The sequence below is a fragment of the Balaenoptera borealis genome, assembly GCF_965194805.1.
Source record: "Balaenoptera borealis genome assembly, chromosome: 4".
Classification (NCBI taxonomy): domain Eukaryota; kingdom Metazoa; phylum Chordata; class Mammalia; order Artiodactyla; family Balaenopteridae; genus Balaenoptera; species Balaenoptera borealis.
The window spans coordinates 74,323,726-74,349,036 of NC_138861.1; the positions used below are offsets into that span (position 1 = coordinate 74,323,726).

The window sequence follows — 25,311 nt, forward strand, 5'->3', positions numbered from 1 at the left end:
TAAAAAGGAGATCAGGTATTATCCCTTGAAGGTAACAAAATGAATTGAGGTTCAGGCAAGTTGAGAGGTCTAAAAAATGAACAGGAATTAGAGGCAATTTCTTCTTCATTGAATATATTTTCTGATTTATTTGAAATAGTTCATACAGGTACATGATGCAAAAACATTGGAAAATACAAAAGCCTATTTAGTGAAAAATAAGTCTTCCTACCATCCTGGCTCCCTAGGCCCCCAAAGTAACTATTGTTACTAGCTTCTTACATACTCCTGTGAGATAGTATAGGCATATGTAAGCAAATATATGGCATATATGTATTTTTTTCTCACACAAATTATAACATATTATGTTTCTGTTCTGCAACTTGTTAGATCAATATATGTTAGATAAATAATCCTTATCAATATATGTTAGATAAATAATCCCATATCCATAATTACAGAGTTGTCTCCTAGGTCTAAAGTTCAATACTAGTCCACTAACCCTTTAACTGTAGCCTTATATTTATGGTAAGAAGACCACAGATTTGTCACAATAAATGTAACAAATAAGATGATTTTTCAAATTTTTAGTATTTCTATGATTCATTTCACTGACCTTAATAGGTCAACTTTTCCCTGTCCCTAGCACCCCATGCCTTTCCTGTCCCATCTTAGCCTTAAATTGACATACCTTGTATTTGGATTAGCTAGTTCTTGAATTCTGGGAGATATCTTGGAATGGATAGCAGCACAAGATACTGGCCAGTAGGCATCACGGGGAGGTAAATAATCTTGATGAAGAGGCCTGGCCTTAGCTAGAGCTAGTATTCGAGGGCTAGGTTTGGCGAGCAAGGCAGCACAGGATATCTATAGTGGAAAACAAAACGACACAAAAACATACCTCAAATTTCACCACGTCTCCCTCTCTTTTCAGCTATAGCCCTAAACGAGTCACCATCCTTTCTCTCCTGGATTACTGTAACAGACTCTCCTAACCGATCTCCCTGCTTCCATTCTCACTCCTCCACAACCCAGCCTTCACACAGCAGTTACTGAGGGAGAGAAGGAGCATTTTAACAAGTGTATTCCATGAGCTAGACAGTGTTCTCAGTGATTTGCCTAAATCATTCCCATGCAATCACTGTAACAACTTCATGAGGGAAGTACTTTCCAAGGCCCAAGCCAGATCATGTCACTCCCAGTGTTTAAAATCTTCCAGTGGCTTTCCATTTTGCTAAGAATAACACTTAGGCTCCTTACTGTGGTCTAGAAGGTCCTACATGATCTGCCTACTATACCCTCCTCCAACCTCACCTTCCTCCCATCCCCACCTCAATCACTATGACCCTAGCCACACAAGGCCCCTCTGGCCCAGCTCTTTCCATCTCAGGACCTTTGCACTTACTAGTTCTGCTTGAAACCCTCTTTCCTCAATCTTGTCATGGCTGCCTCTTCGTCACTCAAGTCTCTAGACTCAAACATCACATCCTCAAGGAGTTCTTCCCTGACCATCCAAGATATATCAGCCTTTCTAATTACCCTCTTCCACAGTACTTATTTAATCTTTTTCATAGCACTTAACAACACCTGATTTAGCTCATTTATTTCATTGTTGGTATGTTTACTGTCTGTTTCTCCCCACCAGAATATAAGCCGCTTGAGAGAAGTACTTGTTTGCCAAAAGCTAGACTAGGCTCTGGTGCATAATTGGTGCTGAATAAATATATTCTGACTGACTGACTCATCAACTCCCTTTGGTCTTACTTTGGAAACCACATCTGCCAGGAGGCCTTTCTATTATGTTGCTTTACTGGTAGAATAGGAAAGATGACATACAGCTACTATTCTCTCTCTCAAGTGCTTATTCAAAAGAATGAGGACCACAACAAACACCACTCAGTAGCCCTGAAAATGTTCTATATTGCACTGATACAGATTAGTTTGGGTTCTACGAGTATGATTATGTGCAATGGTATCACTTTTTTAAAGGATTTTTTTAAAACCCCCCAACAATCCACTGAATGTGCCAGGCTCTGTGCTGAGCACCTGCCTTATCTATTATCACAAGTCATAACAGCCCTGAAACTGGGAACTGTTATCTTCACAATCCCCTTGCTCACCTTGCTCCACCTGACTTCAAAGCTATCCAACTTAAGGACTTTGTCATGTGCTCTTCCCTCTACTAGAACATTCTCTTCTCAGATCTTCACTTAGCTGACTCCTTCTCATTATTCGGGTTTCAGCTCAAATATCCCTTCCTTAAGAGAGGCTTTCCCTGACTACCATATGCAAAGAAGCTTATCCTCCACCCCCAGCCATAGTCACTCATTTCCCATTTTATTTTCTTCATAGCACTTACCACTACCTGACATTATCTTATCTGTTTCCTTATTTATTTTCTGTCTCCCTCCATCTTGTTCACTGGGCACGGTGCCTGGCACACAGTAGATATTCAAATCCTTATGGAATGAATAACGCTCAGGAAGGTTATTACAACATCACAGAACTAGTAGTGGTGAGGCAGGAATTTGAACCCAGCTCTTACTGACTCCAAAGTCCATGCTCTTCACCCTCTACCCACAGCCTCTCTCCATATCTTGCAGCTAGGTCTTCCTTCCTGCCGCAGACCACTCTTTCAAGGTTTTCTTTTCCAATGACTTTGGTCTATACCCTATAGAAGCAAAACAACACCCTAGGAACAAACAGAAAGTGAGCTGAAGGATGCCAAGGTAGTGATGGCTTACAGGACGGATGGGCATTTCACTTCTTTCTCTTTCAAAGCACAGACCCTCTATCTTAATCCTTGGATGGGCAAGGTCTACAGTTCTTGGAGTTGCAACAGCAGTCAGGGCAGACGTCGCAATTTTGGTTTCAGTCTAGGGGAGAAAAAGAAAACAGCACCTGTAAGCATCAAACAATAAACACTATTGCAATCAAAGTTACAAAGTAGTATCTGACCACTGGACCAGACTTCTCAGTAAATCCAGCAGAAAGGATGAGAATATTGCAGTAACCTATGATCACAGCTGAAAAGATCAGTTTCCATCCTTCTCAAACTAGGCTGTATAAATTCCAAGCCAGATTTTTTGGAACTTACTGTTAAACTAACGATAGGGAGAAAATGACAAGTGCACAAATGGACTAAGAGGTAAATGGCAATGCTGATTACTAGAACAATAAACTCAGCCAAGAGGGAAGTTCTCAGCCCTATCACATGAGAACACTATAAGGGGGAGAGCTCTGCTTTGTTCTTAATTATCTTGCCCTTTGGAAATTGGAATTCACATTATTACAAATCCCCATGCTTAAAATGAATTTAAGTAGCTCTCTTCTAATTGGAATGGATAATACAAAGTAACCAAAGAGAAGAGGTAGAAAGGCAGAACAGAACCATATCTCCATAGACAATGTTGTACTGGTCCCCCAAGACACTCCTCACTACCTTAATTGTGGAAATGTGTTCAAATTACATGGTCTTCTATTTAAATTACTTATATCCAAACTCAAAACTTACCAAAAACTTTGAGGGGGCAATATAATCAATAACTGGAAATGAAATAGGGTTTTAACTGTGGGTAGAAAAGTAACACACAAGGTATATTCCAAACCCCTTCTTATGTTGTTTAAAATGATGATGATGATGATACTAACACAGACAGTATTTTACACCTATTAATTCATTTATTCCTCATCTGGGTATCATTTTTATTTCTATTTCACTAATGGAGAAACCAAGGTATTGTGAAGTTTGGCACTTTATTTAAGTTTATATAGTTTGTAAGTGGCAGAGCTGGGATTCAAACAAAGGTCCTATCTATCTACACAATACCATGAAGTACTAATCAAGCATTTCCAATGAATAAAGCTTTGTCTCTTATGAGGCTCTTGGAAAATCAAAAAAATATATGACAACCAGTGCCTTCAATTAAGGCTTACAATCAAAAAGGAAATAAAACAGTCATTCATTAATTCGTTATACAAATATCTCTTAATTATATTATGTAAGACACAACAAAGAATAATAAACCAATACCTTTCCTTAAAGTAGTTTTCAACTTATAAGGATTCATAAACCTATAAGCAAATCACTGATTATTTGATATCCATAAAAGAGAATAAAGTTTTGAGGAATATCAGAGGAAAGGTGGGAGAATCCAAGAAGAATTCTCTTTTCATGGATAAAGAGATATTAAATTGGGCCTTGAGGGAAGGATCAGATTCTGACAAGTAGAAGGAGGAGAAAAGATAGGGAGAATGAAGGAAGGAAGACTGAAGGGAAAGTCTGGACACAGAAGCAAGGAGGCATGGAGCAGATTGTGTCTGGTCAGGCAGGGAGATCAGGCTTGCAAATACATCTGAAACTAGGTTAGATGTGGAGGGCACTGCTCACAGCCAGTGAAGAACCATGAAATCTTTTCACTGGAGAGGAAGCATGGTCAGGGCTGGAGATTAATCTTTCAGGCATGTGGGAGAAAGACTGAAGCGGGACATGGGAAGCTAGAAGGACAATAAGAAAGTTATGGCCAAAAGAAGAAAAACAAGGGTATACATAACCTACCCTATTCTAAAATATATATATATATTTTAAATAAATTTATTTATTTATTTTTGGCTGCACTGGGTCTTTGTTGCTGCGCACGGACTTTCTCTAGTTGTGGCGAGTGGGGGCTACTCTGCGTTGCGGTGTGCGGGCTTCTCATTGCGGTGGCTTGTCTTGTTGTGGAACACGGGCTCTAGGCGCACGGGCTCAGCAGTTGTGGCTCGTGGGCTCTAGAGCACAGGCTCAGTAGTTGTGGTGCATGGGCTTTGTTGCTCTGCGGCATGTGGGATCTTCCCGGACCAGCAGTCGAACCCGTGTCCCTTGCATTGGCAGGCAGATTCTTAACCACTGCGCCAGCAGGGAAGCCCTAAAATATTTTTTAATTTACAATAATTTAAGCAAAATGATACTTGCATAAAAACAGATCAGTGTAACCAAATAGAGAATTCAGAAATATTATCTAGTACAGTGGTTCTCAATTTTTTTGGTCTAGAGCCCATTTACACTTTTTTTAAAATTGAATAAATTTGATGTGTAACATTCTTTACCCTCTTAAAAAGTGACTGAGGGCTTCCAAAGACCGAGACGTTTAAAAACATTTATTATTTCAACTAAAAAGAACCTATTACATGGAAATACAAATATTTTTTATGATGAAAAACTATATTTTCCAAAACAAAAAAAATTGTGACAAGACTGATATGTTTTACATTTTTGCAAATCTCTCTGGTTTAAGAAGACACTGGTTTTTGGTTGAAGTATATGAAGAAAATCCAGTTCCCCATACTAGTTGGAAAAGAGTGTATTTCAACAGCTTTTTCAGATAATTGTGGATATTCTTCTTTGATACTAAAATAAAACTTGACAAAGGGTAGTTTCTTAAAAGTAAGAGTTGCAATGTACAATCTGAAACTGTCAAGGAACTTTTCATACTCCATTACCATAAAATCCATTTGTCTATCTTACACATTGAATGAACCTTTTACTTGTACATAATTTTGAACTTGAAGATTACTTAAAAGGTTCTGGGAAACCTTTATGCATACCTGGGTCACATTTTTGAAAACCGTTGCCCTGGTATAAATAACATTGTGGTATATAATAACTGTGGCAGTAAACAAATAAAGGCTGGGGCAATCATGGGGGAGGGGCAGATTCTTACCCCATATTTTACATAGAAATATACTTCAAATAAGTTGAGGAATTATCTACTTTAAAAAGAAACCACAAAAATACTACAGGAAAATAGAGGTGACCAGTGGTGTGCTGGTAAATGTTTAACAGTTAGCTCCTCAGAGAAAAAAGACTGATTTGTAGTGCTTGCCAATTTCTATGGTGTAAAAATTCCCACCATAGTCAATTTCAAACTATGAAGGTGATCGATCTCACTAAATGCAAAGTTAGAAAGAGATGTGCACCATCAGCTCTTGTGAGCCAGTACAAGCACACTACTGGGGATGATTTTCTGAATTCTTTTTGGGTAGAATTTTCTAATCATAAAGCAATGGAAGAAACCTCAAAATAATAAGATTATGGGTTTTACCACACATAAAATTTTAACCTCAAGGTAACCAAAACAAAATTAAAAGGCAAATTAGAAGTTCTGCTTCTAGTAATAGCAGAGTAGCTTGTATTGAACTAATCTTCTTGCCTATAACAGTTAGAGACTCTGAATAAAACATTAAAAACAAAACAAAACAAAACTCTTTGAAGGCACTGGAAAGCAATCAGAAGTAGGCAGAAACTAGACAGGATAAGACTCTTGAAAGAAGGAAAGCAGTTCATCCTCGCCCCTTCCTGATCATTTGGGAGAGCAAAGCAAGGTAGGTGTCTCAGCCTGGTGGGAAGGGAGAAGGCACAGTGGCGCACAGCAGGATGTTAGGGCCAGAGCATCAAGAGAAGGGTCGACCAAGTAAGAGGGCTTGAGATATCAGAGACACCAGTAAGAGATCAGAGCCTTGGGAAGGGGTCTCCCAGGATGAAGTGTCAGAGACTGAGTGGCATAGTGCAGGGTGTAAGAGCCCACATGCAGAAAGAGAAGACAGCAGAGATGGGAGAATGATTATACACAGAGAGGACATGTATTAAGGTAATGGGAGCCAGGTTTTTAACTTTCAGAGACAAGCATTATAAATAAGGAAAGGGAGGAAAAGAGTAAACTCTGTAGTGTTGGATCAGAATTGGAGGTAAAGGTGAAAAATCATATATAAGTTGATATGGAAATAAATATAGATGAAAATGTGTGTATGCATGTGAATATACACCAAAGATTCATAATCTTACCCTAATTACAAGAAACATTCAGACAAATTCAATTCGTCCGCTATTCTATAAAATAACTGGATGGTAATATTCAAAAGTGTTCACGGTCAACAAGGCAAAAAAAGATTGAAGAACCATTCCAGACCGAAGGAGACTAAAGATACTTGACAACACATGATTTTGAACTGGATTATTCCTCTATAAAGGATATTACTGGGAAAAATAAGTGAAACTTGAATGGGGTCCGAAGATGGATACAATGAGTGAAGAGATTAAAGGTCCAAGAGAAATATGGAAATTATATATATTTTTAAAAAAACAAATGGAAATCCAAGAACTGAAAAACACAGTATCTAAATTAAAAATCCATTGGATGAGATTAAAGGAGATTGTTCATTGTGGTAAAAAGAACTGATGACATTGAGTACAGGTGAATATAAATTATTTAAAATAAAGCATATAGAGAAAAAGATTGAAAAAATAAATAAAACAACCTCAGTGATCTATGGTATAGAATATGATGATATAGCACAGGTATAACTAGAGGCCTCAGAGTAGAGAAAGAATGACACAGAAAAAAAGTCTGAATAAATGATAGCAGAAACTATTGAAAAATTTGATTAAAAGCAACATCCCACAAATCCCTGAATTTCAGGGAACCACAGGTAGGACAAATACCAAGAAAACTATATGTAGGCATATTTAGCCATACTGCTAAAAACCAAAGATAAAGAGAAAATCTTAAAATAGCTAAAGGAAAAGGACACATTAAATATAGAGTAAAAATTATAATTTTAGCTGGCATCTCGCCAGAAACCATGCAGGCAAGAAGATCATGAAAAGATACTCTAAAGTGTTATCAACCTAAAATATGTTTGTATATCCTACAAACAAAAATAAAGAACATTTTCAGAGTAACAAAAACTGAATGATCCACTCTCTAAGAAATGGTAAAAGAAATTCTTAAAAACAATTGAGAAAAGAAATCAACAAATACAAAAGTTGACTCTTTGGAAAGATTAATAAAGCTCATTTGTTAATCCCTAGCAGGCCTGATCAAGAAGTAAAAAGAGAAAACAAATTAACAAACAGGAATTAAAGCATCAACACTATATATCTTAAAGCTCTTAAAGAGAAAAATATATATATTACCATTAAAAACTTTATGCAAATAAATTCAACATAGAAGAATGGACAAATTCTTTTAAAATACAAAACAGACACAAGAAGAAATAAAAAATCTGATTTGACCTATACCCTAAAGGAATACCTGAAGAAATTTAATTCATAATTAAAAACCTCCCCATAAAGAAAACACTAAGCCCAAATTGCTTTAAGGGTAAATTATCTCAAATATTTAAGGAAGAAATAATATGAATCTTACACAAATATACAGAGAATAAAAAAGCAGGAAATACTTCTCAACTCATTTTACAAGACCAACATAACCCTAATTCCAAAACTCAACAGATATATTTTTAACTATAGACCACTATCCATCATGAACATAGATGCAAAGTTCCTCACTAAAATATTAGGAAATCAAATTCATAATGTCTAAGTGGGATTTTCCCAGGAAAGCAAGGCTGGTTTCTTACTTTTAAAATCAATAAATGTAATTAATCACATTAGTAAAATAAAGGAGAAAAATCATATGGCCATTTTAATAGATCCAGAAAATCATTTTATAAAATTCCTGGTTTAAAAAAAAAAACAACTCTAAGCAACTATGTACAGAAGTCTGCACATTAACAAAATAAAGAGAAAAGATCATTTGGGCTTCTCAGTCAAGAATAATACTTATTCTGGTATCTTGATTACGGTGGTTAATGAATGGGTATATATATTTGTTAAAAGCTTATTAAACTATACAACATAAGATCTACACATTTTAAATTTTATACTTATATTATAATTTTAGTATACTATATATATATTATTATTATATAAATTATAACCCCAAACTTTAAGTTACAAGCTGGGAAAAATATTCACATCATATATAACAGATGAAGAATTAATATCCCTAAGATGTAAAGAATTTTATGAATCAATAAAAAATGTACAGACCAGTAGAAAAATAAAGCCATGAACAGACAGATTTAGAAAAGGAAAATACAGATGGCAAATAAATGTGGAGGACGATTTGACTTTATTAATAATCAGAGAAATGAAATTTCTCCTAATCCACGAGGTCATTATACCAACATGTCTCTCCCCCATCATTCTCAATCTTGATTATTTTCTGAGAATAAAAATTCTAGAAGTAAAATGACTGAATCAAGGGTATGAACATTTTTGAGGTGATACACATAAAATCCGAAAATGTGTTACAACAAAAGTGATTTTTATTTACATATTCACTTGCATTATTTGGGCTGCCTTTTTTTACTGCACATAATATATTAATTATTTATTTTACAAAATATTAATTTTATAATAAAATATATCTCATTAAAATAGTTATGGATTAAGTGAGCTATGAAACCAAACCCTTTCTTTTTAAGTTTTGTAGTCCTAACAGTTATTATAAAAAGAGACTTGGTATGACATTCATAGAGGTAAAAGGACTTCCTACAGGGTATCCATACAAAGTCTCTGGTGGCAAGTAACCTCAGGTACCTGTAATAGTAACTTGACTTCTTTTGTGGGTGTGTGTTATTTTTAAACTCTGAGAAGATTTAGAATTAACTGTCAAAAACCTAAGAAAATCAAAATCATAGAATTAATACTTTGTCTTAATAATAAATATGTGCAAGAATTGATGAAATCTGAACAGGGACCATAGATTAGTTATAGTTTTATACCAATGTTAAATTTCCTGATCTTGATAACAGTATGGTAGTTATATAAGATAATGTCCTCTTGTTAGGAAACACACTCTGAAGTACTGAGGAAAAGGGGTATATGATGTCTGTAATTAACTTTCAGAAATGATTCAGGGAAAAAATTAAATATACACACACACACCACGGAGGAGAGAGAATGATAAAGCCAATGGACTTTAACTTTTGCAGATTTTCAGTAAATTTGAAATTATTGTTAAAACAAAAAATAAGTGTATATTATTAAAATAAAAAGCAGGTACATGTTTTAAGAGAATTTGGCCTGTAAGAGTGATAACATTACAATTGCAATTTGAAATATATAACAGAGTAACTGATTTAGAATTATGACATTAAGTTGAAACCTTAAATTTATGTCATTCTGAGACTGGCTGGGACCTGAGACCCTTGACTGTAGTGCTTCCACCTAGACAAATGCCTCCTGGAGCAACAGAATACAAAGAAACTATAAGGGACTTAAAAGAACTGCGTGCATGTGCAGTTGGGGCAAATTATGAACAATAAGAAGATACAAAAAGGCCAAAACCCAACTGCCACTTTTGAGGTACCAGGAGCAAAAGTAGGGTACTATGCATGATCCCTGCACCCAGCACCACCAAGGGGGTGGGTCCACCATGTACGCCACCCCCCAGCCCGATCCACCTATTGGCCCCTATCTTCACCCTGTTTAAGGGACCAGCTTGCCCCCTCTCAGGGAGTGAGCAAGGGCACGTGTTACTTGTTTTCCCTCCCTCCTGCTATAGCACGAGTCCCAGTAAAGCCTTGCCTGAATTTCTCATCTGGCCTCTTATCAATTTCTATTGATTAAAGAGTCCAAGAACCTTAGTCAGTATCAATTATTACAACGCTAAAAAACTTCAGGTTCACTATAAGTTTAACGTATTAGATTTTTAATAATTATTTAATATTTGAGAAGGTTTTGTTAATGTAGATGGCTGAAATAAAATACTTTAAAAAGAAATCAAGTTTAATGTATTTATAAATATAGTTTAAAGTATTTGAAGGTATTTAAATAAGTTTGGAAACCAAATCAAACATTATTTAGGACTCTTAAAAGTCATTGTCAAAAACTGCTAGAATTATTGGGACTTCCCTGGTGGCGCAGTGGTTAAGAATCCACCTGCCAATGCAGGGGACACAGGTTCGAGCCCTGGTCTGGGAAGATCCCACATGCCGCGGATCAACTAAGCCCATGTGCCACAACTGCTGCGCCTGCGTTCTAGAGCCCGCACACCACAACTACTGAAGCCCATGCACCTAGAGCCCATGCTCCGTAGGAAGAGAAGCCACTGCAACGAGAAGCCAGTGCACTGCAACGAAGAGTAGCCCCCACTCGCTGCAACTAGAGAAAGCCCACGCAGCAACGAAGACCCAAAACAGCCAAAAAAAAAAAAAACCTGCTAGAATTATAAATAGAATAATAAAAACTCCAAACTAAACTTAAAAGCCTAAGAAATAGATTTTCTAATTTGAATTTTTTTTTTTAATTAATTAATTATTTATTTATTTTTGGCCGTGCTGGGTCTTCGTTTCTGTGCAAGGGCTTTCTCTAGTTGCGGCAAGTGGAGGCCACTCTTCATCGCGGTGCGCGGGCCTCTCACTATCGCGGCCTCTCCTGTTGTGGAGCACAGGCTCCAGACGTGCAGGCTCAGTAGCTGTGGCTCACGGGCCCAGCTGCTCCACGGCATGTGGGATCTTCCCAGACCAGGGCTCAAACCCGTGTCCCCTACATTAGCAGGCAGATTCTCACCCACTGCGCCACCAGGGAAGCCCTGAATATTTTTAAACTATTAATCATTTAAATCAAGAGTATACTTCCGAGCAGCCTTTTCTGCAGACAAAAACCATGCTCAAGGATACCAAAAGACTCACATCACTGGGTATGGAAGCCTTTTTTTCTTAAGTGCCTATAAATTCTTTGCCACTTCTCTCATGGAGAGGTGGGGTTTGTGTCCCTGCCCCCTTGAATTTGGCCAGACTTGTATATGCATCAATCAACAGAGTATGACTGCAGTGACATAATGTGACTTCCAAGGCCAAATCATAAAAAAAATGTAGCTTCTACCTGATTCTTCTGGAAGGCTCACCCTTGGGACACTACATCTTAGGATATGTCCATCCACCTCACTACAAATAACTCAATTTTGTTTCTGTAGTTTCCTCTATAAATTTTATAGTGTCTGGTCTTACATTTAAGTCTTTAATCCATTTGGAGTTTATTTTTGTGTATGGTGTTAGGGAGTGTTCTAATTTCATTCTTTTACATGTAGCTGTCCAGTTTTCCCAGCACCACTTATTGAACAGACTGTCTTTTCTCCATTACATGTTCTTGCCTCCTTTGTCGTAAATTAGGTGCCCACATGGGGGCGGGTTTATCTCTGGGCATTCTATCCTGTACCATTGATCTATATTTCTATTTTTGTGCCAGTATCATACTGTCTTGATTACTGTAGCTTTGTGGTATAGTTTGAAGTTGGGGAACCTGGTTCCTCCAGCTCCATTTTTCTTTCTCAAGATTGCATTGGGGTCTTTTGTGTTTCCATACGAATTGTAAGATTTTTTGTTCTAATTCTATGAAGAATGCCATTGGTAGTTTGATAGGGATTGCACTGAATCTGTAGATTGCTTCGGGTAGTACAGTCATTTTCACAATATTGATTCTTCCAATCCAAGAACATGGTATATTTCTCCATCTGTTTATGGCATCTTTGATTTCTTTCATCAGTGTTTTATAGTTTTCTGAGTAAAAGTCTTTCACGTCCTTAGGCAGATTTATTCCTAGGCATTTTATTCTTTCTGTTGCAATGGTAAATGGGAGTGTTTCCTTAATTTCTCTTTCTCATTTTTCATTGTTGGTGTCTAGGAATGCCAGAGATTTCTGTGCATTAATTTTGTATCCTGCAACCTTACCAAATTCACTGATTAGTTCTAGTAGTTTTCTGGTGGCATCTTTAGGATTTTCTATGTATAGTATCATGTCATCAGCAAATAGTGAGTTTTACTTCTTTTCCAATTTGTATTCCTTTTACTTCTTTTTCTTTTCTGATTGCTGTGGCTAGGACTTCCAAAACTATGCTGAATAAGAGTGGCGAGAGTGGACATCCTTGTCTTGTTCCTGATCCTAGTGGAAATGCTTTCAGTTTTTCACCATTGAGTATGATGCTTGCTGTGGGTTTGTCATGTACGGCCTTTATTATGTTGAAGTAGGTTCCCTCTATGCCCACTTTCTGGAGAGTTTTTATCATAAATGGGTGTTGAATTTTGTCAAAAGCTTTTTCTGCATCTATTAAGATGATCATATGGTTTTTATTCTTCAATTTGTTAATATGGTGTATCATATTGATTGATTTGTGTATATTGAAGAATCCTTGCATTTCTGGGATAAACCCCACTTGATCATTGTGTATGATTCTTTTAATGTGTTGTTGGATTCTGTTTGCTAGTATTTTGTTGAGGATTTTTGCATCTATGTTCATCAGAGATATTGGCCTGTAGTTTTCTTTTTTTGTGACATCTTTTTCTGGTTTTGGTATCAGGGTGATGGTGGCTTTGTGCATGAATTTGGGAGTGTTTCTCCCTCTGCAATTTTTTGGAAGAGTTTGAGAAGATCGGTGTTAGCTCTTCTCTAAATGTTTGATAGAATTCGCCTGTGAAGCCATCTGGTCCTGGACTTTTGTTTGTTGGAAGATTTTTAATTACAGTTTCAATTTCATTACTTGTGATAGGTCTGTTTATATTTTCTAATTCTTCCTGGTTCAGTCTTGGAAAATTGTACCTTTCCAAGAATTTGTCCATTTCTTCATGGTTGCCCATTTTATTGGCATACAGTTGTTTGTAGTAGTCTCTTATAATCCTTTGTATTTCTGCAGTGTCAGTTGTGATTTCTCCTTTTTCATTTCTAATTTTATTGATTTGCATCCTCTCCCTTTTTTTCTTGATGAGTCTGGCTAAGGGTTTATCAATTTTGTTTATCTTCTCAAAGAACCAGCTTTTAGTTTTATTGATTTTTGCTATTGTTTTCTTCATTTCTATTTCATTTATTTCTGCTCTGATCTTTAGGATTTCTTTCCTTCTACTGACTTTGGGTTTTCTTTGTTCTTCTTTCTCTGGTTGCTTTAAGTGCAGGGTTAGATTGTTTATTTGAGATTTTTCTTGTTTCTCGAGGTGAGATTGAATTGCCATAAACTTCCCTCTTAGAACTGCTTTTGCTGTGTCCCATAGGTTTTGGGTCGTCGTGTTTTCATTGCCATTTGTTTCTATGTATTTTTTTATTTCTTCTTTGATTTCTCCAGTGATCTCTTGGTTATTTAGTAGCACACTGTTTAGCCTCCATGTATTTGTGTTTTTTACAGTTTTTTCCCTGAAACTGATTTCCAATCTCATAGTGTTGTGGTCAGAAAAGATGCTTGATACGATTTCAATTTTCTTACATTTTCCGAGGCTTGATTTATGACCCAAGATGTGATCTATCCTGGAGAATGTTCCATGTGCACTTGAGAAAAAAGTGTATTCTGCCACTTTTGGGTGGAATGTTCTATAAATATCAATTAGATCTATCTGGTCTATTGTGTCATTTAAAGTTTGTGTTTCCTTATTTTCTGTTTGGATAATCTGTCCTTTGGTGTAAGTGGGGTGTTAAAGTCCCCTACTATTATTGTGTTACTGTCGATTTCTCCTTTCATGGTTGTTAGCATTTGCCTTATGTACTGAGGTGCTCCTATGTTGGGTGCATAAACGTTTATAATTGTTATATCTTCTTCTTGGATTGATCCTTTGATCATTATGTAGTGTCCCTCCTTATCTCTTCTAACAGTCTTTATTTTAAAGTCTATTTTATCAGATATGAGTATTGCTACTCCAGCTTTCTTTTGATTTCCATTTGCATGGAATATCTTTTTCCATCCCTTCACTTTCAGTCTGTATCTGTCCCTAGGTCTGAAGTGGGTCTCTTATCAGCATATATATGGGTCTTGTTTTTGTATCCATTCAGCCAGTCTGTGTCCTTTGGTTGGGGCCTTTAATCCATTTACATTCAAGGTTATTATTAATATGTATGTTCCTATTACCATTTTCTTAATTGTTTTAGGTTTGTTTTTGTGGGTCTTTTTCTTCTCTTGTGTTTCCTGCTTAGAGAAGTTTCTTTAGCATTTGTTGTAAAGCTGGTTTGGTGGTGCTGAACTCTCTTAGCTTTTGTTTGTCTGAAAAGCTTTTGACTTCTCCATCTAATTTGAATGAGATCCTTGCTGGGTAGAGTAATCTTGGTTGTAGGTTTTTCTCTTTCATCAGTTTAAGTATATCCTGCCACTCCCTCCTGGCCTGCACAGTTTCCACTGAAAAATCAGCTGATAATCTTATGGGGATTCCTTCGTATGTTATTTTTTCTTTTTCCCTTGCTGCTTTTAATATTTTTTCTTTGAGTTTAATTTTTGTTAGTTTGATTAATATGTGTCTTGGTGTGTTTTTCCTAGGGTTTATCCTGTATGGAACTCTCTGTGCTCCCTGGACTTGGGTGACTATTTCCTTTCCCATGTTAGGGAAGTTTTCCACTATAATCTCTTCAAATATTTTCTCAGACCCTTTCTTTTTCTCTTCTTCTTCTGGGACCCCTATAATTCGAATGTTGGTGCATTTAGTGTTGTCCCAGATGTCTCTGAGATTGTCTTCAATTCTTTTCATTCTTTTCTCTTTATTCTGCTCCTCAGTAGTTATTTCCACCGTTTTGTCTTCCAGCTCACTTATTCGTTCTTCTGCCTCCGTTATTCTGTTATTGATTCCTTCTAGTGTATTATTCTTTTCAGTGATTGTGTTATTCATCTCTGTTTGTTTGTTCTTTAGTTCTTCTAGATCTTTGTTAAACGTTTCTTGTATTTTCTCAATCCGTGCTTCCATTCTATTTCCAAGATTCTGGATCATCTTTACTATTATTGCTCTGAATTCTTTCTCAGGTAGATTGCCTATTTCCTCTTCATTTATTTGGTCTTGTAGGTTTTTATCTTGCACCTTCACCTGTGACATATTTTTTTGCCGTCTCTTTTTTTATGAGTGGGATTGTGTTCCTGTGTTACTGGTTATTTGGCCTGAGGCTTCCAACACTGGAGTTTGTAGGCTACTGGGTAGAGCTGGGTCTTGGTGCTGAGATGAGGAACTCTATGAGACCTCACTCTGATGAATATTCCCTGGGGTCTGAGGTTCTGTGTTAGTCCAGTGGTTCAGACTCGGAGCTCCCACCACAGGAGCTTCCACCCGACCCCGTGCTCACAAATCAAGATCCCACAAGCCGCGTGGGGTGGCAAAAAAAAAAAAGAATAATAACAAAGTAAAAAATAAAATTAGACTAGGAAACTAAGAGATATGTTAGAAAGAATGCAAAAATAAACATATAGATGAACCAACAACTGGAAGGTATGTTAGTACCACAATAGTGAAAAAGAGGAGGAAGTTTTTTTTTTTTTTCCTTCAGAGTCAGAGAATCTGGTTGCATTAATGAAATATAATGAATAAAATGATCCGTCTGACAATTCTCATAGCTGCCTAGGTTTCAGGAGAATAATGAACTAACTTTATTAATCAACAGTTCCTGATTGTTACAAAGTGCCATCCATAAATTTCCCTTCATTTTAATAATACTTGCTGAACGCTGAAAAGAAAAAAAAAAAGGAGGTGGGGAAAGGCCTTGACTGTGGAGGGCGGGGCCTAAGCAAGGGTGAGGTTTGGGTGGTGGGTGGGGCCTATGCTCAGGAACCATAGGGCTGGAAAAGGCCCTGAGGGCTTTGGGGGTGGGGCTTAGGCTCAAGGAACAGAAGGGGCCCAGGCGTGCCCCCCACCCCTGGTCTCAGAGGGCAGGGAACCTCACCTGGGAGCCCAGTAGGCTTCCTGGGCTCAAGTGGGCGAGGCAAACTCCCTCCTCTCCTCTCCCACTCCTCCGGTCTGAGGTCTGGGAGGGCCCCTCCCGCCTGCCTCTCCTGATCTCCCTGGCCTCCCTCCTATGCCCCCAGGACCAATTGGGGGGGTGAGCCTTGGAGGGCAGGGAACTGGCCTGGGAGCTCAGCAGGCTCCTGGTGCCCGAGTGGGCGGGGCAATCGCCCTCTGCTCCTCTCCCGCTCCTCCCACAGTGCCCCTCCCCCCTGCCTCTCCTGATCTCCCTGGCCTCCCTCCTATGCCCACAAGGACTCACGAGACCTGGAGGGGGCTCTGGAGGGCAGGGGACCGGCCTGGGAGCTCAGCAAGCTCCCCAGGCCCCAGTGAGCAGGGCAATCGCTCTCTGCTCCTCTCCCACTCCTCCTGGATGGCCCCTCCCCCCGCCACTCCTGATCTCCCTGGCCTCCCTCCTATGCCCCCAGGGCCCACACAGCCTGGATGGGCTTTGGAGGGGGGGGGAACCGGCTTGGGAGCTCAGCAGGCTCTGTGGCCCCAGTGGGCCAGGTGATTGCCCTCCGCTCCTCTCCCCGCTCTTCCTGGAGAGTCCCTCCCACCTGCCTCTCCTGATCTCCCCGGCCTCAGGGGTGCCGATCCTGACTGGCCTCCACTTCTCCCCCCTCGGTCCCCCTACATCCTACCGGTTCACTCTGGGGTTCCTCCCGTCTCCTTGGTGGTTAGAGCCCCCCACCAGTGGCCAGCAGGCGCCCTAGTTGTGGGGAGAGCTAACTCCGCAGCTTCCCACACCGCCATCTTGACTCTTCCCCCCTGGCTGTTGTTTTACATCACTAAGCTTGGGGGTGGTTTGGTATAAAGCAACAGATAACCAGATCAGAACTTTAAGGATGGGTTCTCTGTTCAGGCATACTGTGTTTTATTGTACTTTGCAGATACTGCGTTTTTCACAAATTGAAGCTTTGTGGCAACCCTGCATCAAGCAAGTCTATCGGCACCATTTCCCCAACAGCATTTGCTCACTTTGTGTCTTTGTGTCAGAAATATTCTCACAATATTTCAAACTTTTCCATTTTTATTATATTATGCTGATATGTGATCAGTGATCTTTGACATTACTATTGCAAAAAGATTACAACTCACTGAAGGCTCAGATGATGGTTAAGATTTTTTAGCAGTATTTTTTTAACTAAGGTGTGTACATTGTTTTTTTAGACATAATGCTATTGCACATTTAATAGACTACAGTAGTGTAAACATAACCTTTATATGCACTGGGAAAGCAAAAAGTTTGTGTGACTTGCTTTATTGCAATATTTGCTTTATTGGGGTGGTCTAGAACTGAAACCAAAATATCTCTGAAGTATGCCTGTACTGGTTCTAGACTATCTGGAATTTGTTTTCTGAGCAGATTAGATTTAAAGCTATTAATGATCCTATTGCCAGTGGTTTAAAAAAAAAAAAAAAAAAAAAAGACACTGGTAATCCGTGGCATGCACTGACAAGACAGAAAGCAAGATTTGGTAACCAAGCAGCTGCTGACAGAGATCACTTTAGTGAAATAAAGAGGTATAGTGAGGTTGGCTCATTGCTTCTAAGTACACTGGAGAACTTGAGGAAAGAAATTACCAGCTCAGGCCTTTAAATTCCCACCTTAAGGTGTAGTTAAGGGACCACAAAGTTTTTGTGACTTACCCAAAAGAAACCCTTATCTTTAATGGTCACAGGACTGAAAATTCTCAAAACCAAGCTCAAAATCTAATTCTGTGAGTGGAATTAGAATTACAGTGCAAATTGAATTCCCAAACTTATATGGTCTCCTATATTAAAGTTAGGGCAATGATTGAGAAGGAATTGGTCCTTAAAAATTGGAATCGGAACATAAGGGCACATTCCAGTGAAGGGGGGACTTTGAACCCCTGAATGTACCTGAGCCTTCCTTACCAATAGAATCAGCCCTTCCTCCCTTGTCTGAAGAGGCAAGACTCTCCTGTAATGGCCTCCCCTGAAGTAAATATCTTCCAGGGGACTGCTGAACTACCCCTAGTCTCTCACATTTCTTCTAGATCTATGACCAGACCCAAGTCCCAGCTGCTGTAACAGTCTTCCACAGACTTCTCATCAGCTCCCACAATTGCTCAAGGTTAATTCTGTAATACGCATTGTGGTTCTGCTTCTCTCATCAAATCCTGACTGATACATTAGGCACGGGGGAGATAGTCAGAAAAATTCATTTGATGAGAGGGGAAAATAAACATGAAGAAAAGGAAAATACACACCCAGAAATAAGAGGGGAGCACATTACAGTTACAAACATGCTACACGTTACAAAGTCCATCAGGAACTGTTTCTTTCACATGGACCCACTTACGCTTTTTGGAGGAACATAGTTTGGATTTGTGGCTTTGGCTATTGAGAGTTGTAATATCCGGGGAGAAGGATCAGAGATTTGAAGAGAATCTCTTAAGTAATCACTGAAGGGCCTATATGCAAATGGAACATGAAATATTATAATCATTGGAGGAACAATAACTGCATTCTTCATTGCTATAATCAACCTCCAATCAATTATATATATTGTTTCTATCTTAGGAACATCTTTTCCCATAATCATTAGTGTTCTTTCTACTAGATTGGTGTTTCTCAAAGTTGTTTTACTATGATCCACAGTAAGAAGTACATTTTATATTGTGATACAATATATGTAAATCTGTGTATCTGAAACAAAATGATCATGAAACGATGCTTTCCCTAGGCAATGCATTCTGATTTGTAAAATTTCATTTGATTTCATAAAAACAACAACAACTGGAATTGATTTCATGATCTACTGATGGGTTGAGACTTGCAGTTTAAAAAACACTTCACTGCCTACCAAAACCTCCTATTAAAACCCTGAGATAAAAATTCCAGTCACTACCAAGAACCCTCTGTGATGGCCAGTCTCCTCTGCAGTGCAGTTTGAGATAGCGCTGGACATAACCCCCAGCAACCTGGCCAATTATCATAGGTGGTTTCCCCACATACTCCTTTCCCAGAACAGAAACCTATCAACCAACAAACCTACAAACCTAATATGGAAAAAGTTTTTCTCAAATAAATATGATTACCCTCTAGGGGTAGTCTGTTAGTTTTAAAAATTGATATATAGTTAACATACCATAGAAGTTACCCTTTTAAAGTGTACAATTCTATGCTTTCTAGAATATTCACAAAATTGTGCAACCATCACCACTACCTAAATTCAGAACGTTTTCAACACCCTAAAGAGAAATCTTATACCTATTAAAATCCCACCCCATTACCCCCTCCCCAGCCCCTCCCCACCTCTAGGAACTAGTAATCTACTTTCTGTCTCTATGGATTTGCCTATTCTGGAAATTTCAAATACATGGAATCATACAAATATGTCACTTTTTGTGTCTAGCTTCCTTCACTTGGCATATTTTCAAGAATCATGTATGAATATGTCTTTCCTTTTATGGTTGAATAATATCCCATTATATGGATTTGTCACATTTTGTTTATCCATGCATCCATTGATGAACATTTGAGTTGCTTCCACTTTTTGGCTATTTTGGAATGCTGCTGTGAATATTCATGTACAAGCTTTCGTGTGAACATATGTTTTCAAGTGTCTTGGGTACATGCCTAGGAGTGGAGTTGATCATATAATTCTATGTTTAACATTTTGAGGACCTGGAAAACTATTTTCCATATAAGCTTCACCAGTTTACATTCCCACCAGCAATGTATGAGGGTTTCAATTTCTCCACATCTTCTCTAAGTTATTTTCTCTTTATTAATTATTATTATTGTCATTCTAGAGGTGTGAAGTAGAATCTCAGAGTTTTAACATGCGATTCCAAGATGACTAATGATATTTAGCATCTTCTCATGTGCTTCTTGTTCCTTGTATATTTTCTGTGGAGAAATGTCTATTCAAGTCCTTTGCCTATTTTTTAAATTGGGTTATTTGTCTTTTTTGAACAGTATTAAGAATTCTTTGTATTTATTCTGAATACTAGTCTCTTATCAGATATATGATCTGCAAATATTTTCTCCCAATTTACGAGTTGTCTTTTCATTCCCTTGAGAGTGTCCTTTGATGCACAAAAGTTTTCACTTTTGATGAAGTCCAATTTATTGTATTTTTGTCACATGTGTTTTTGGTGTCATATCTAAGAAACCACTGCTTAGGTCACAGAGATATATGCCTATGTTTTCTTCTAAGAGTTTTATAATTTTAGCTCTCATATTTAGGTCTGTGATCCATTTTGAATTAACTTTTGTGTATGGTGTGAAGTAGGGGTTCAACTTCATTCTTTTGCATGTGGATATCCAGTTATCCTAGCACCATTTGTTTAAAAGACTATTCTTCCTCAATTAAACTGTCTTGGCATCCTTGTCAAAAATCAACTGACATATACCATAAGGGTTTATTTCTGGACTCTCAATTCTATTCCATTGATCTATATGTCTATTCTTATGCCAGTAACACACTGTTTTGATTACTGTAGCTTTTTAGTAAGTTTTCAAATCAGAAGCTGTAAGTCTTCCAACTTTGTTATTCTTTTTCAAGATTGTTTTTGCTATTCTAGGTCTCTTGCATTTCTATATGAAGTTTAGAATCACCTTGTCAATTTCTACCCAAAAAGGAGAGCTGGACTTTTAATAGGGATTGTATTGAATCTGTAGATCAATTTGGTGAGAAGTGTCATCATAACAAAATTAAGACTTCTAATCCATGAACAGAGAATGTCTTTCCATGTATTTAAATCTTCTATTTCTTTCAACAATGTTTGTAGTTTTCTGTGTACGTACATTGCACTTCTTGTTAAGTTTATTCCTCAGTATTCTGTTCTTTTATTTTTAATTATATTAAAATACATATAACATAAAATTTACCATCTTCACCATTTTTCAGTGTATAGTACAGTAGCATTAAATGCATTCACATCGTTGTGCAACCAACCTCCAGAACAATTTTCGTCATGCAAATCTCTATACCCATTAAACAACTCCTCATTCTCCCCACCCCCTAGTCCCTGACAACCACCATCTTACTTTCTGTGTATGAATTTGACTACAGTTGGTACTGTGTATAAGTGGAGTCATATAGTATTTGGTTTCTTGTGACTGGTTTATTTCATTTAGCATAATGTCCTCAAGGTTCATCCATGTTGTAGCATTTGTCAGAATTTTCTTCCTTTTTAAGGCTAATATTCCATTGCATGTATTGTTTTGTGCTTTTTGACGTTGCTGCAAATGGAATTGTTTCTTAATTTCATTTTCAGATTGTTCATTGCTAGTGGATAGATATACAATTGATTTTTGTATATTGATCTTGGATTCTGTGCCTTCCTGAACTAATTTATCAGCTCTAATCGTTTTCATGTGGATTCCCTGAGATTTTCTATATATAAGATCATGTCATCTATGAGTAGAGAGTTATCAATACTTCTTCCTTTACAACCTGAATACCTTTATTTCTTTCTCTTGCCTAATTGCCCTGACTCAAATCTCTAGTATGATGTTGAATAGAAGTGGTGAGAGGTGATGTTCTTACCTTATTCCTGATCTTAGGGTGAAAGCTTTTAGTCTTTCACCACTAATTATGATGTTAGCTGTGGGCTCTTTGTAGATGCCCTTTATCAAGCTGAGGAAGTTCACTTCTATACCTAGTTTGTTGAGTATGATATGTGTTAAATTTTGTTAAGTGCTTTTTCTGAGTCTATTCAGGTAATCATGTAGTTTTGGGTTTTTTTATTCTATTAATTTGGTGTATTACATTGATTTTAGTATGTTGAACTCAACATATTCTTGTATTCTTAGAATAAATCCAACTTGGTCATGGTGTATAAATATTTTATATATTGTTTGATATGCTTTGCTAGTATTTTGGTGTGGATTGTTGCATGTATATTTGGACTTGGTTTGGTAGTATTTTGGTATGAATTGTTACACATATATTCATAAGAGATATTGTCTGTCATTTTCTTCTCTTGTCATTACAAACGTTTTTTGGTTTGGTATCAGGGTAACGTGGACCTCACAGAATGAGTTGGGAAGTGACCTATCTTTTGGAATAATCTGCAGGATTGGTCTAGGTCTTCTCTAAGCATATCATTGAATTCATCAATGAAGGCATCTGTTCCTGAGCTGTTCATAGAAGTTTTTAAAAAGTATTAATTAAATCTCTTTATTTGTTATGGGTCTGTTGAGATTTTCCATTATTCAGTCAGTTTCAGTGGTTTGTCTTTCTAGGAATTTGTCCATTTCATTTATGTTATCTAATCTGTTGGCCTTACAATTGCTCATAGTAATCCCTTATAATCCTTTTTTCTCTATATAAGATCAATTTGCAACCCTTCTTTTGCAAATGATTCCTTAGAAAGGTCCCTTCTTTCTTTCATGATTTTAGTAATTTGAGTCTTCTGTCTTGTTGTCTTGATGAGTCTAGCCAAAGGTTTGTTTTGTTGATCTTTTCAAAGAGTCAACTTTCAGTTTTGTTTATTTTCTCTGTCTTTCTGGTTTCCATTTATTTCCACACTAATCTTTATAATTTCCTTCTTTCTGCTTGCTTGAATTAGTTTGCTTTTCTACTTGTAATCTCTTAAGATGGAAGATTAGGTTACAATTTGCAATCTTTTTTATTTTTTATGTAGGCATCTACAGCTAAAATTTCCCACTAATCACTACTTTAGCTGCATCTCATAAGTTTTGGTATACTGTGTTTTCATTTTATTAATATCAAAGTGAGTTATTCTTTGACCCATTGTTTGTTTAGGAGTGTATTTAATTACACATATTTAAATTTTTTCTTCTGCTATTGGTTCCTAATTTCATCATTGTGGTCAGAGAACAGATTTTGTATGAATTCAATTCTTTTAAATTTATTGACATTTGTTTTATGACCTAATAAATGATCTATCCTAGAGAATATTCCATGTGCACTTGAGAAGAATGTGCGTTCTGCTATTGTTGGGTATAGTGTCCTATAAATGTCAATTAGGTATTTTTGGTTTATAGTATTGTTCAAGCCTTCTACTTCCTTGTTGATCTTCTGCTTGTTATTCTTTCTATTATTGAAAGTAGAGTATTGAAAAACTCAACTTGTTGAATTATCTATTTCTCTTTTCAATTCTACCAGGTTTTGCTTCATCTATTTTGGGTTCTTGTTGTTAGGTATATATATGTTTATAATTGTTATAGTTCTCTAATGGATTGACCATTTCATTACTATAAAATGTCCTTCTTTGTCTTAAAGTCTAATCGTCCAATATGAGTATATCCACTCACTTTAGTTAGTTTTCATAGTATATCTTTTTTCATCCTTTTCCTTTCAGCTTATATATTTCTTTGAATCTAAAGTATGTGTCTTATAGACAGCATACTACTGAGTATGTTTTTTTAATCCATTCTGTCAATCCCTGCCTTTTGATTGGACTGTTCAGTTCATTTGCATTTAATGCAATTACTCATAACATGGAATTTATGCTTGCCATTTTGCTTTTGTTTTTCACATGTTACATCTTTTTATTCCTCTATTCCTCCATTCCTCCCTTCTTCCATGTTAGATATTTCCTAGTGTACCCTTTAAATTCCTTGTTATTTCTTTTACTATATTTTAAAAATTATTTTCTTAGTTGTTGCCCTGTATATCTTAACTTATAACAATCTAATTCAGATTAATATCACTCCATTCCCTCCCCTCCCTGGGCTGTTTTTTAATACATTGTATGTCCATCGACACAGATTTATAATTATTGCTTTATGCAGTTGTCTTTTTTTTTTTTTTTTGCCCATGCCACACAGCATGTGGGATATTCATTCCCCGATCAGGGATTGAACCTGCGCCCCCTGCATTGGGAGCATGGAGTCTTAACCACTGGACCACCAGGGAAGTCCTATGCAGTTGTCTTTTAAATTAGGTAGGAGAATAAAAGGGTTACAAACAGAAAAATACATGTATACTATCTTTTATATTTACCTATGTAGTTAACTCAATTTTATTTCTTCATGTGGATTCAAGTTATTGTCTAGTGTCCTTTCATTTTAGCCTGAAGGACTCCCTTCAGTATTTACTGTAAAGCAGGTCTGCTGCTGATGAATTTTCTCAGTTTTTGTTTAACTGGAAATGTAATTTCTTTTATTTTTGAAGGATGATTTTGTTAGCTAGAGTATTCTTGGCTGACAGTATTTTTCTTTCAGTGCTTTAAATATGTCATGCCACTGCCTTCTGGCCTCTATGGTTTCTGATGAGAGGTCACCTGTTAATCTTACTGCAGATCCTTTGCATATGATGAGTCACTTCTCTTGCTGCTTTCAAGATTCTCTCTTTGTCTTTGATTGCGGACAGTTTGATTATGATGCATCAGGTTGTAGATCTTTTTGAGTATATCACACTTGGAGTTTGTTGAGTTACCTGGATGCGAAGATTGTTTTTCATCTAACCTGGGAAGCTTTTGGCCATTGTTTCTTTAAATATTCCTTCTGCCCCTTTACCTCTCTACTCTCTTTATGAAATTCCCATTATCAATATGTTAATACTCTTGATGCTGTCTTACAGGGCTTTGAGGCTTTGTTTATTTTATTTCATTCTTTTTTCTTTCTATTCCTCAGACTTGATCATCTTCACTGACCTATCTTTAAGTTTTCTGATTCTTTCTTCTGACTGCTCAAATCTACTGTTGAGCCCCTCTAGTGAATCAGCTAAAATATATGTCACAAAGTCCAGGCTCATGTAGTACATTTATTGGACAACCCTGTGTGTCTGCATTAAGCACTTGCATTTTCCCCTCACACAATTCT

The 25,311-nt window shown here is 37.1% G+C and overlaps 1 protein-coding gene and 1 long non-coding RNA gene across 2 annotated transcripts in view; one reads left to right on the forward strand and one right to left on the reverse strand.

The window, feature by feature from the left end:
- LOC309627954 overlaps positions 1 to 25,311 on the forward strand; it is a 467,251-nt gene that overhangs the window by 34,925 nt on the left and 407,015 nt on the right. The window lies entirely within an intron of this gene.
- The window catches only part of SPMAP2L (sperm microtubule associated protein 2 like), a 67,637-nt gene that overhangs the window by 6,794 nt on the left and 35,532 nt on the right, over positions 1 to 25,311 (reverse strand). The window contains exons 6-8 of the mRNA XM_082390356.1: positions 18,869 to 18,980; positions 2,724 to 2,855; positions 671 to 846 (exon numbers count right to left, since the gene is read on the reverse strand). Coding sequence (XP_082246482.1) covers positions 671 to 846; positions 2,724 to 2,855; positions 18,869 to 18,980 — 420 coding nt within the window. The remainder of the gene's footprint in view (positions 1 to 670; positions 847 to 2,723; positions 2,856 to 18,868; positions 18,981 to 25,311) is intronic.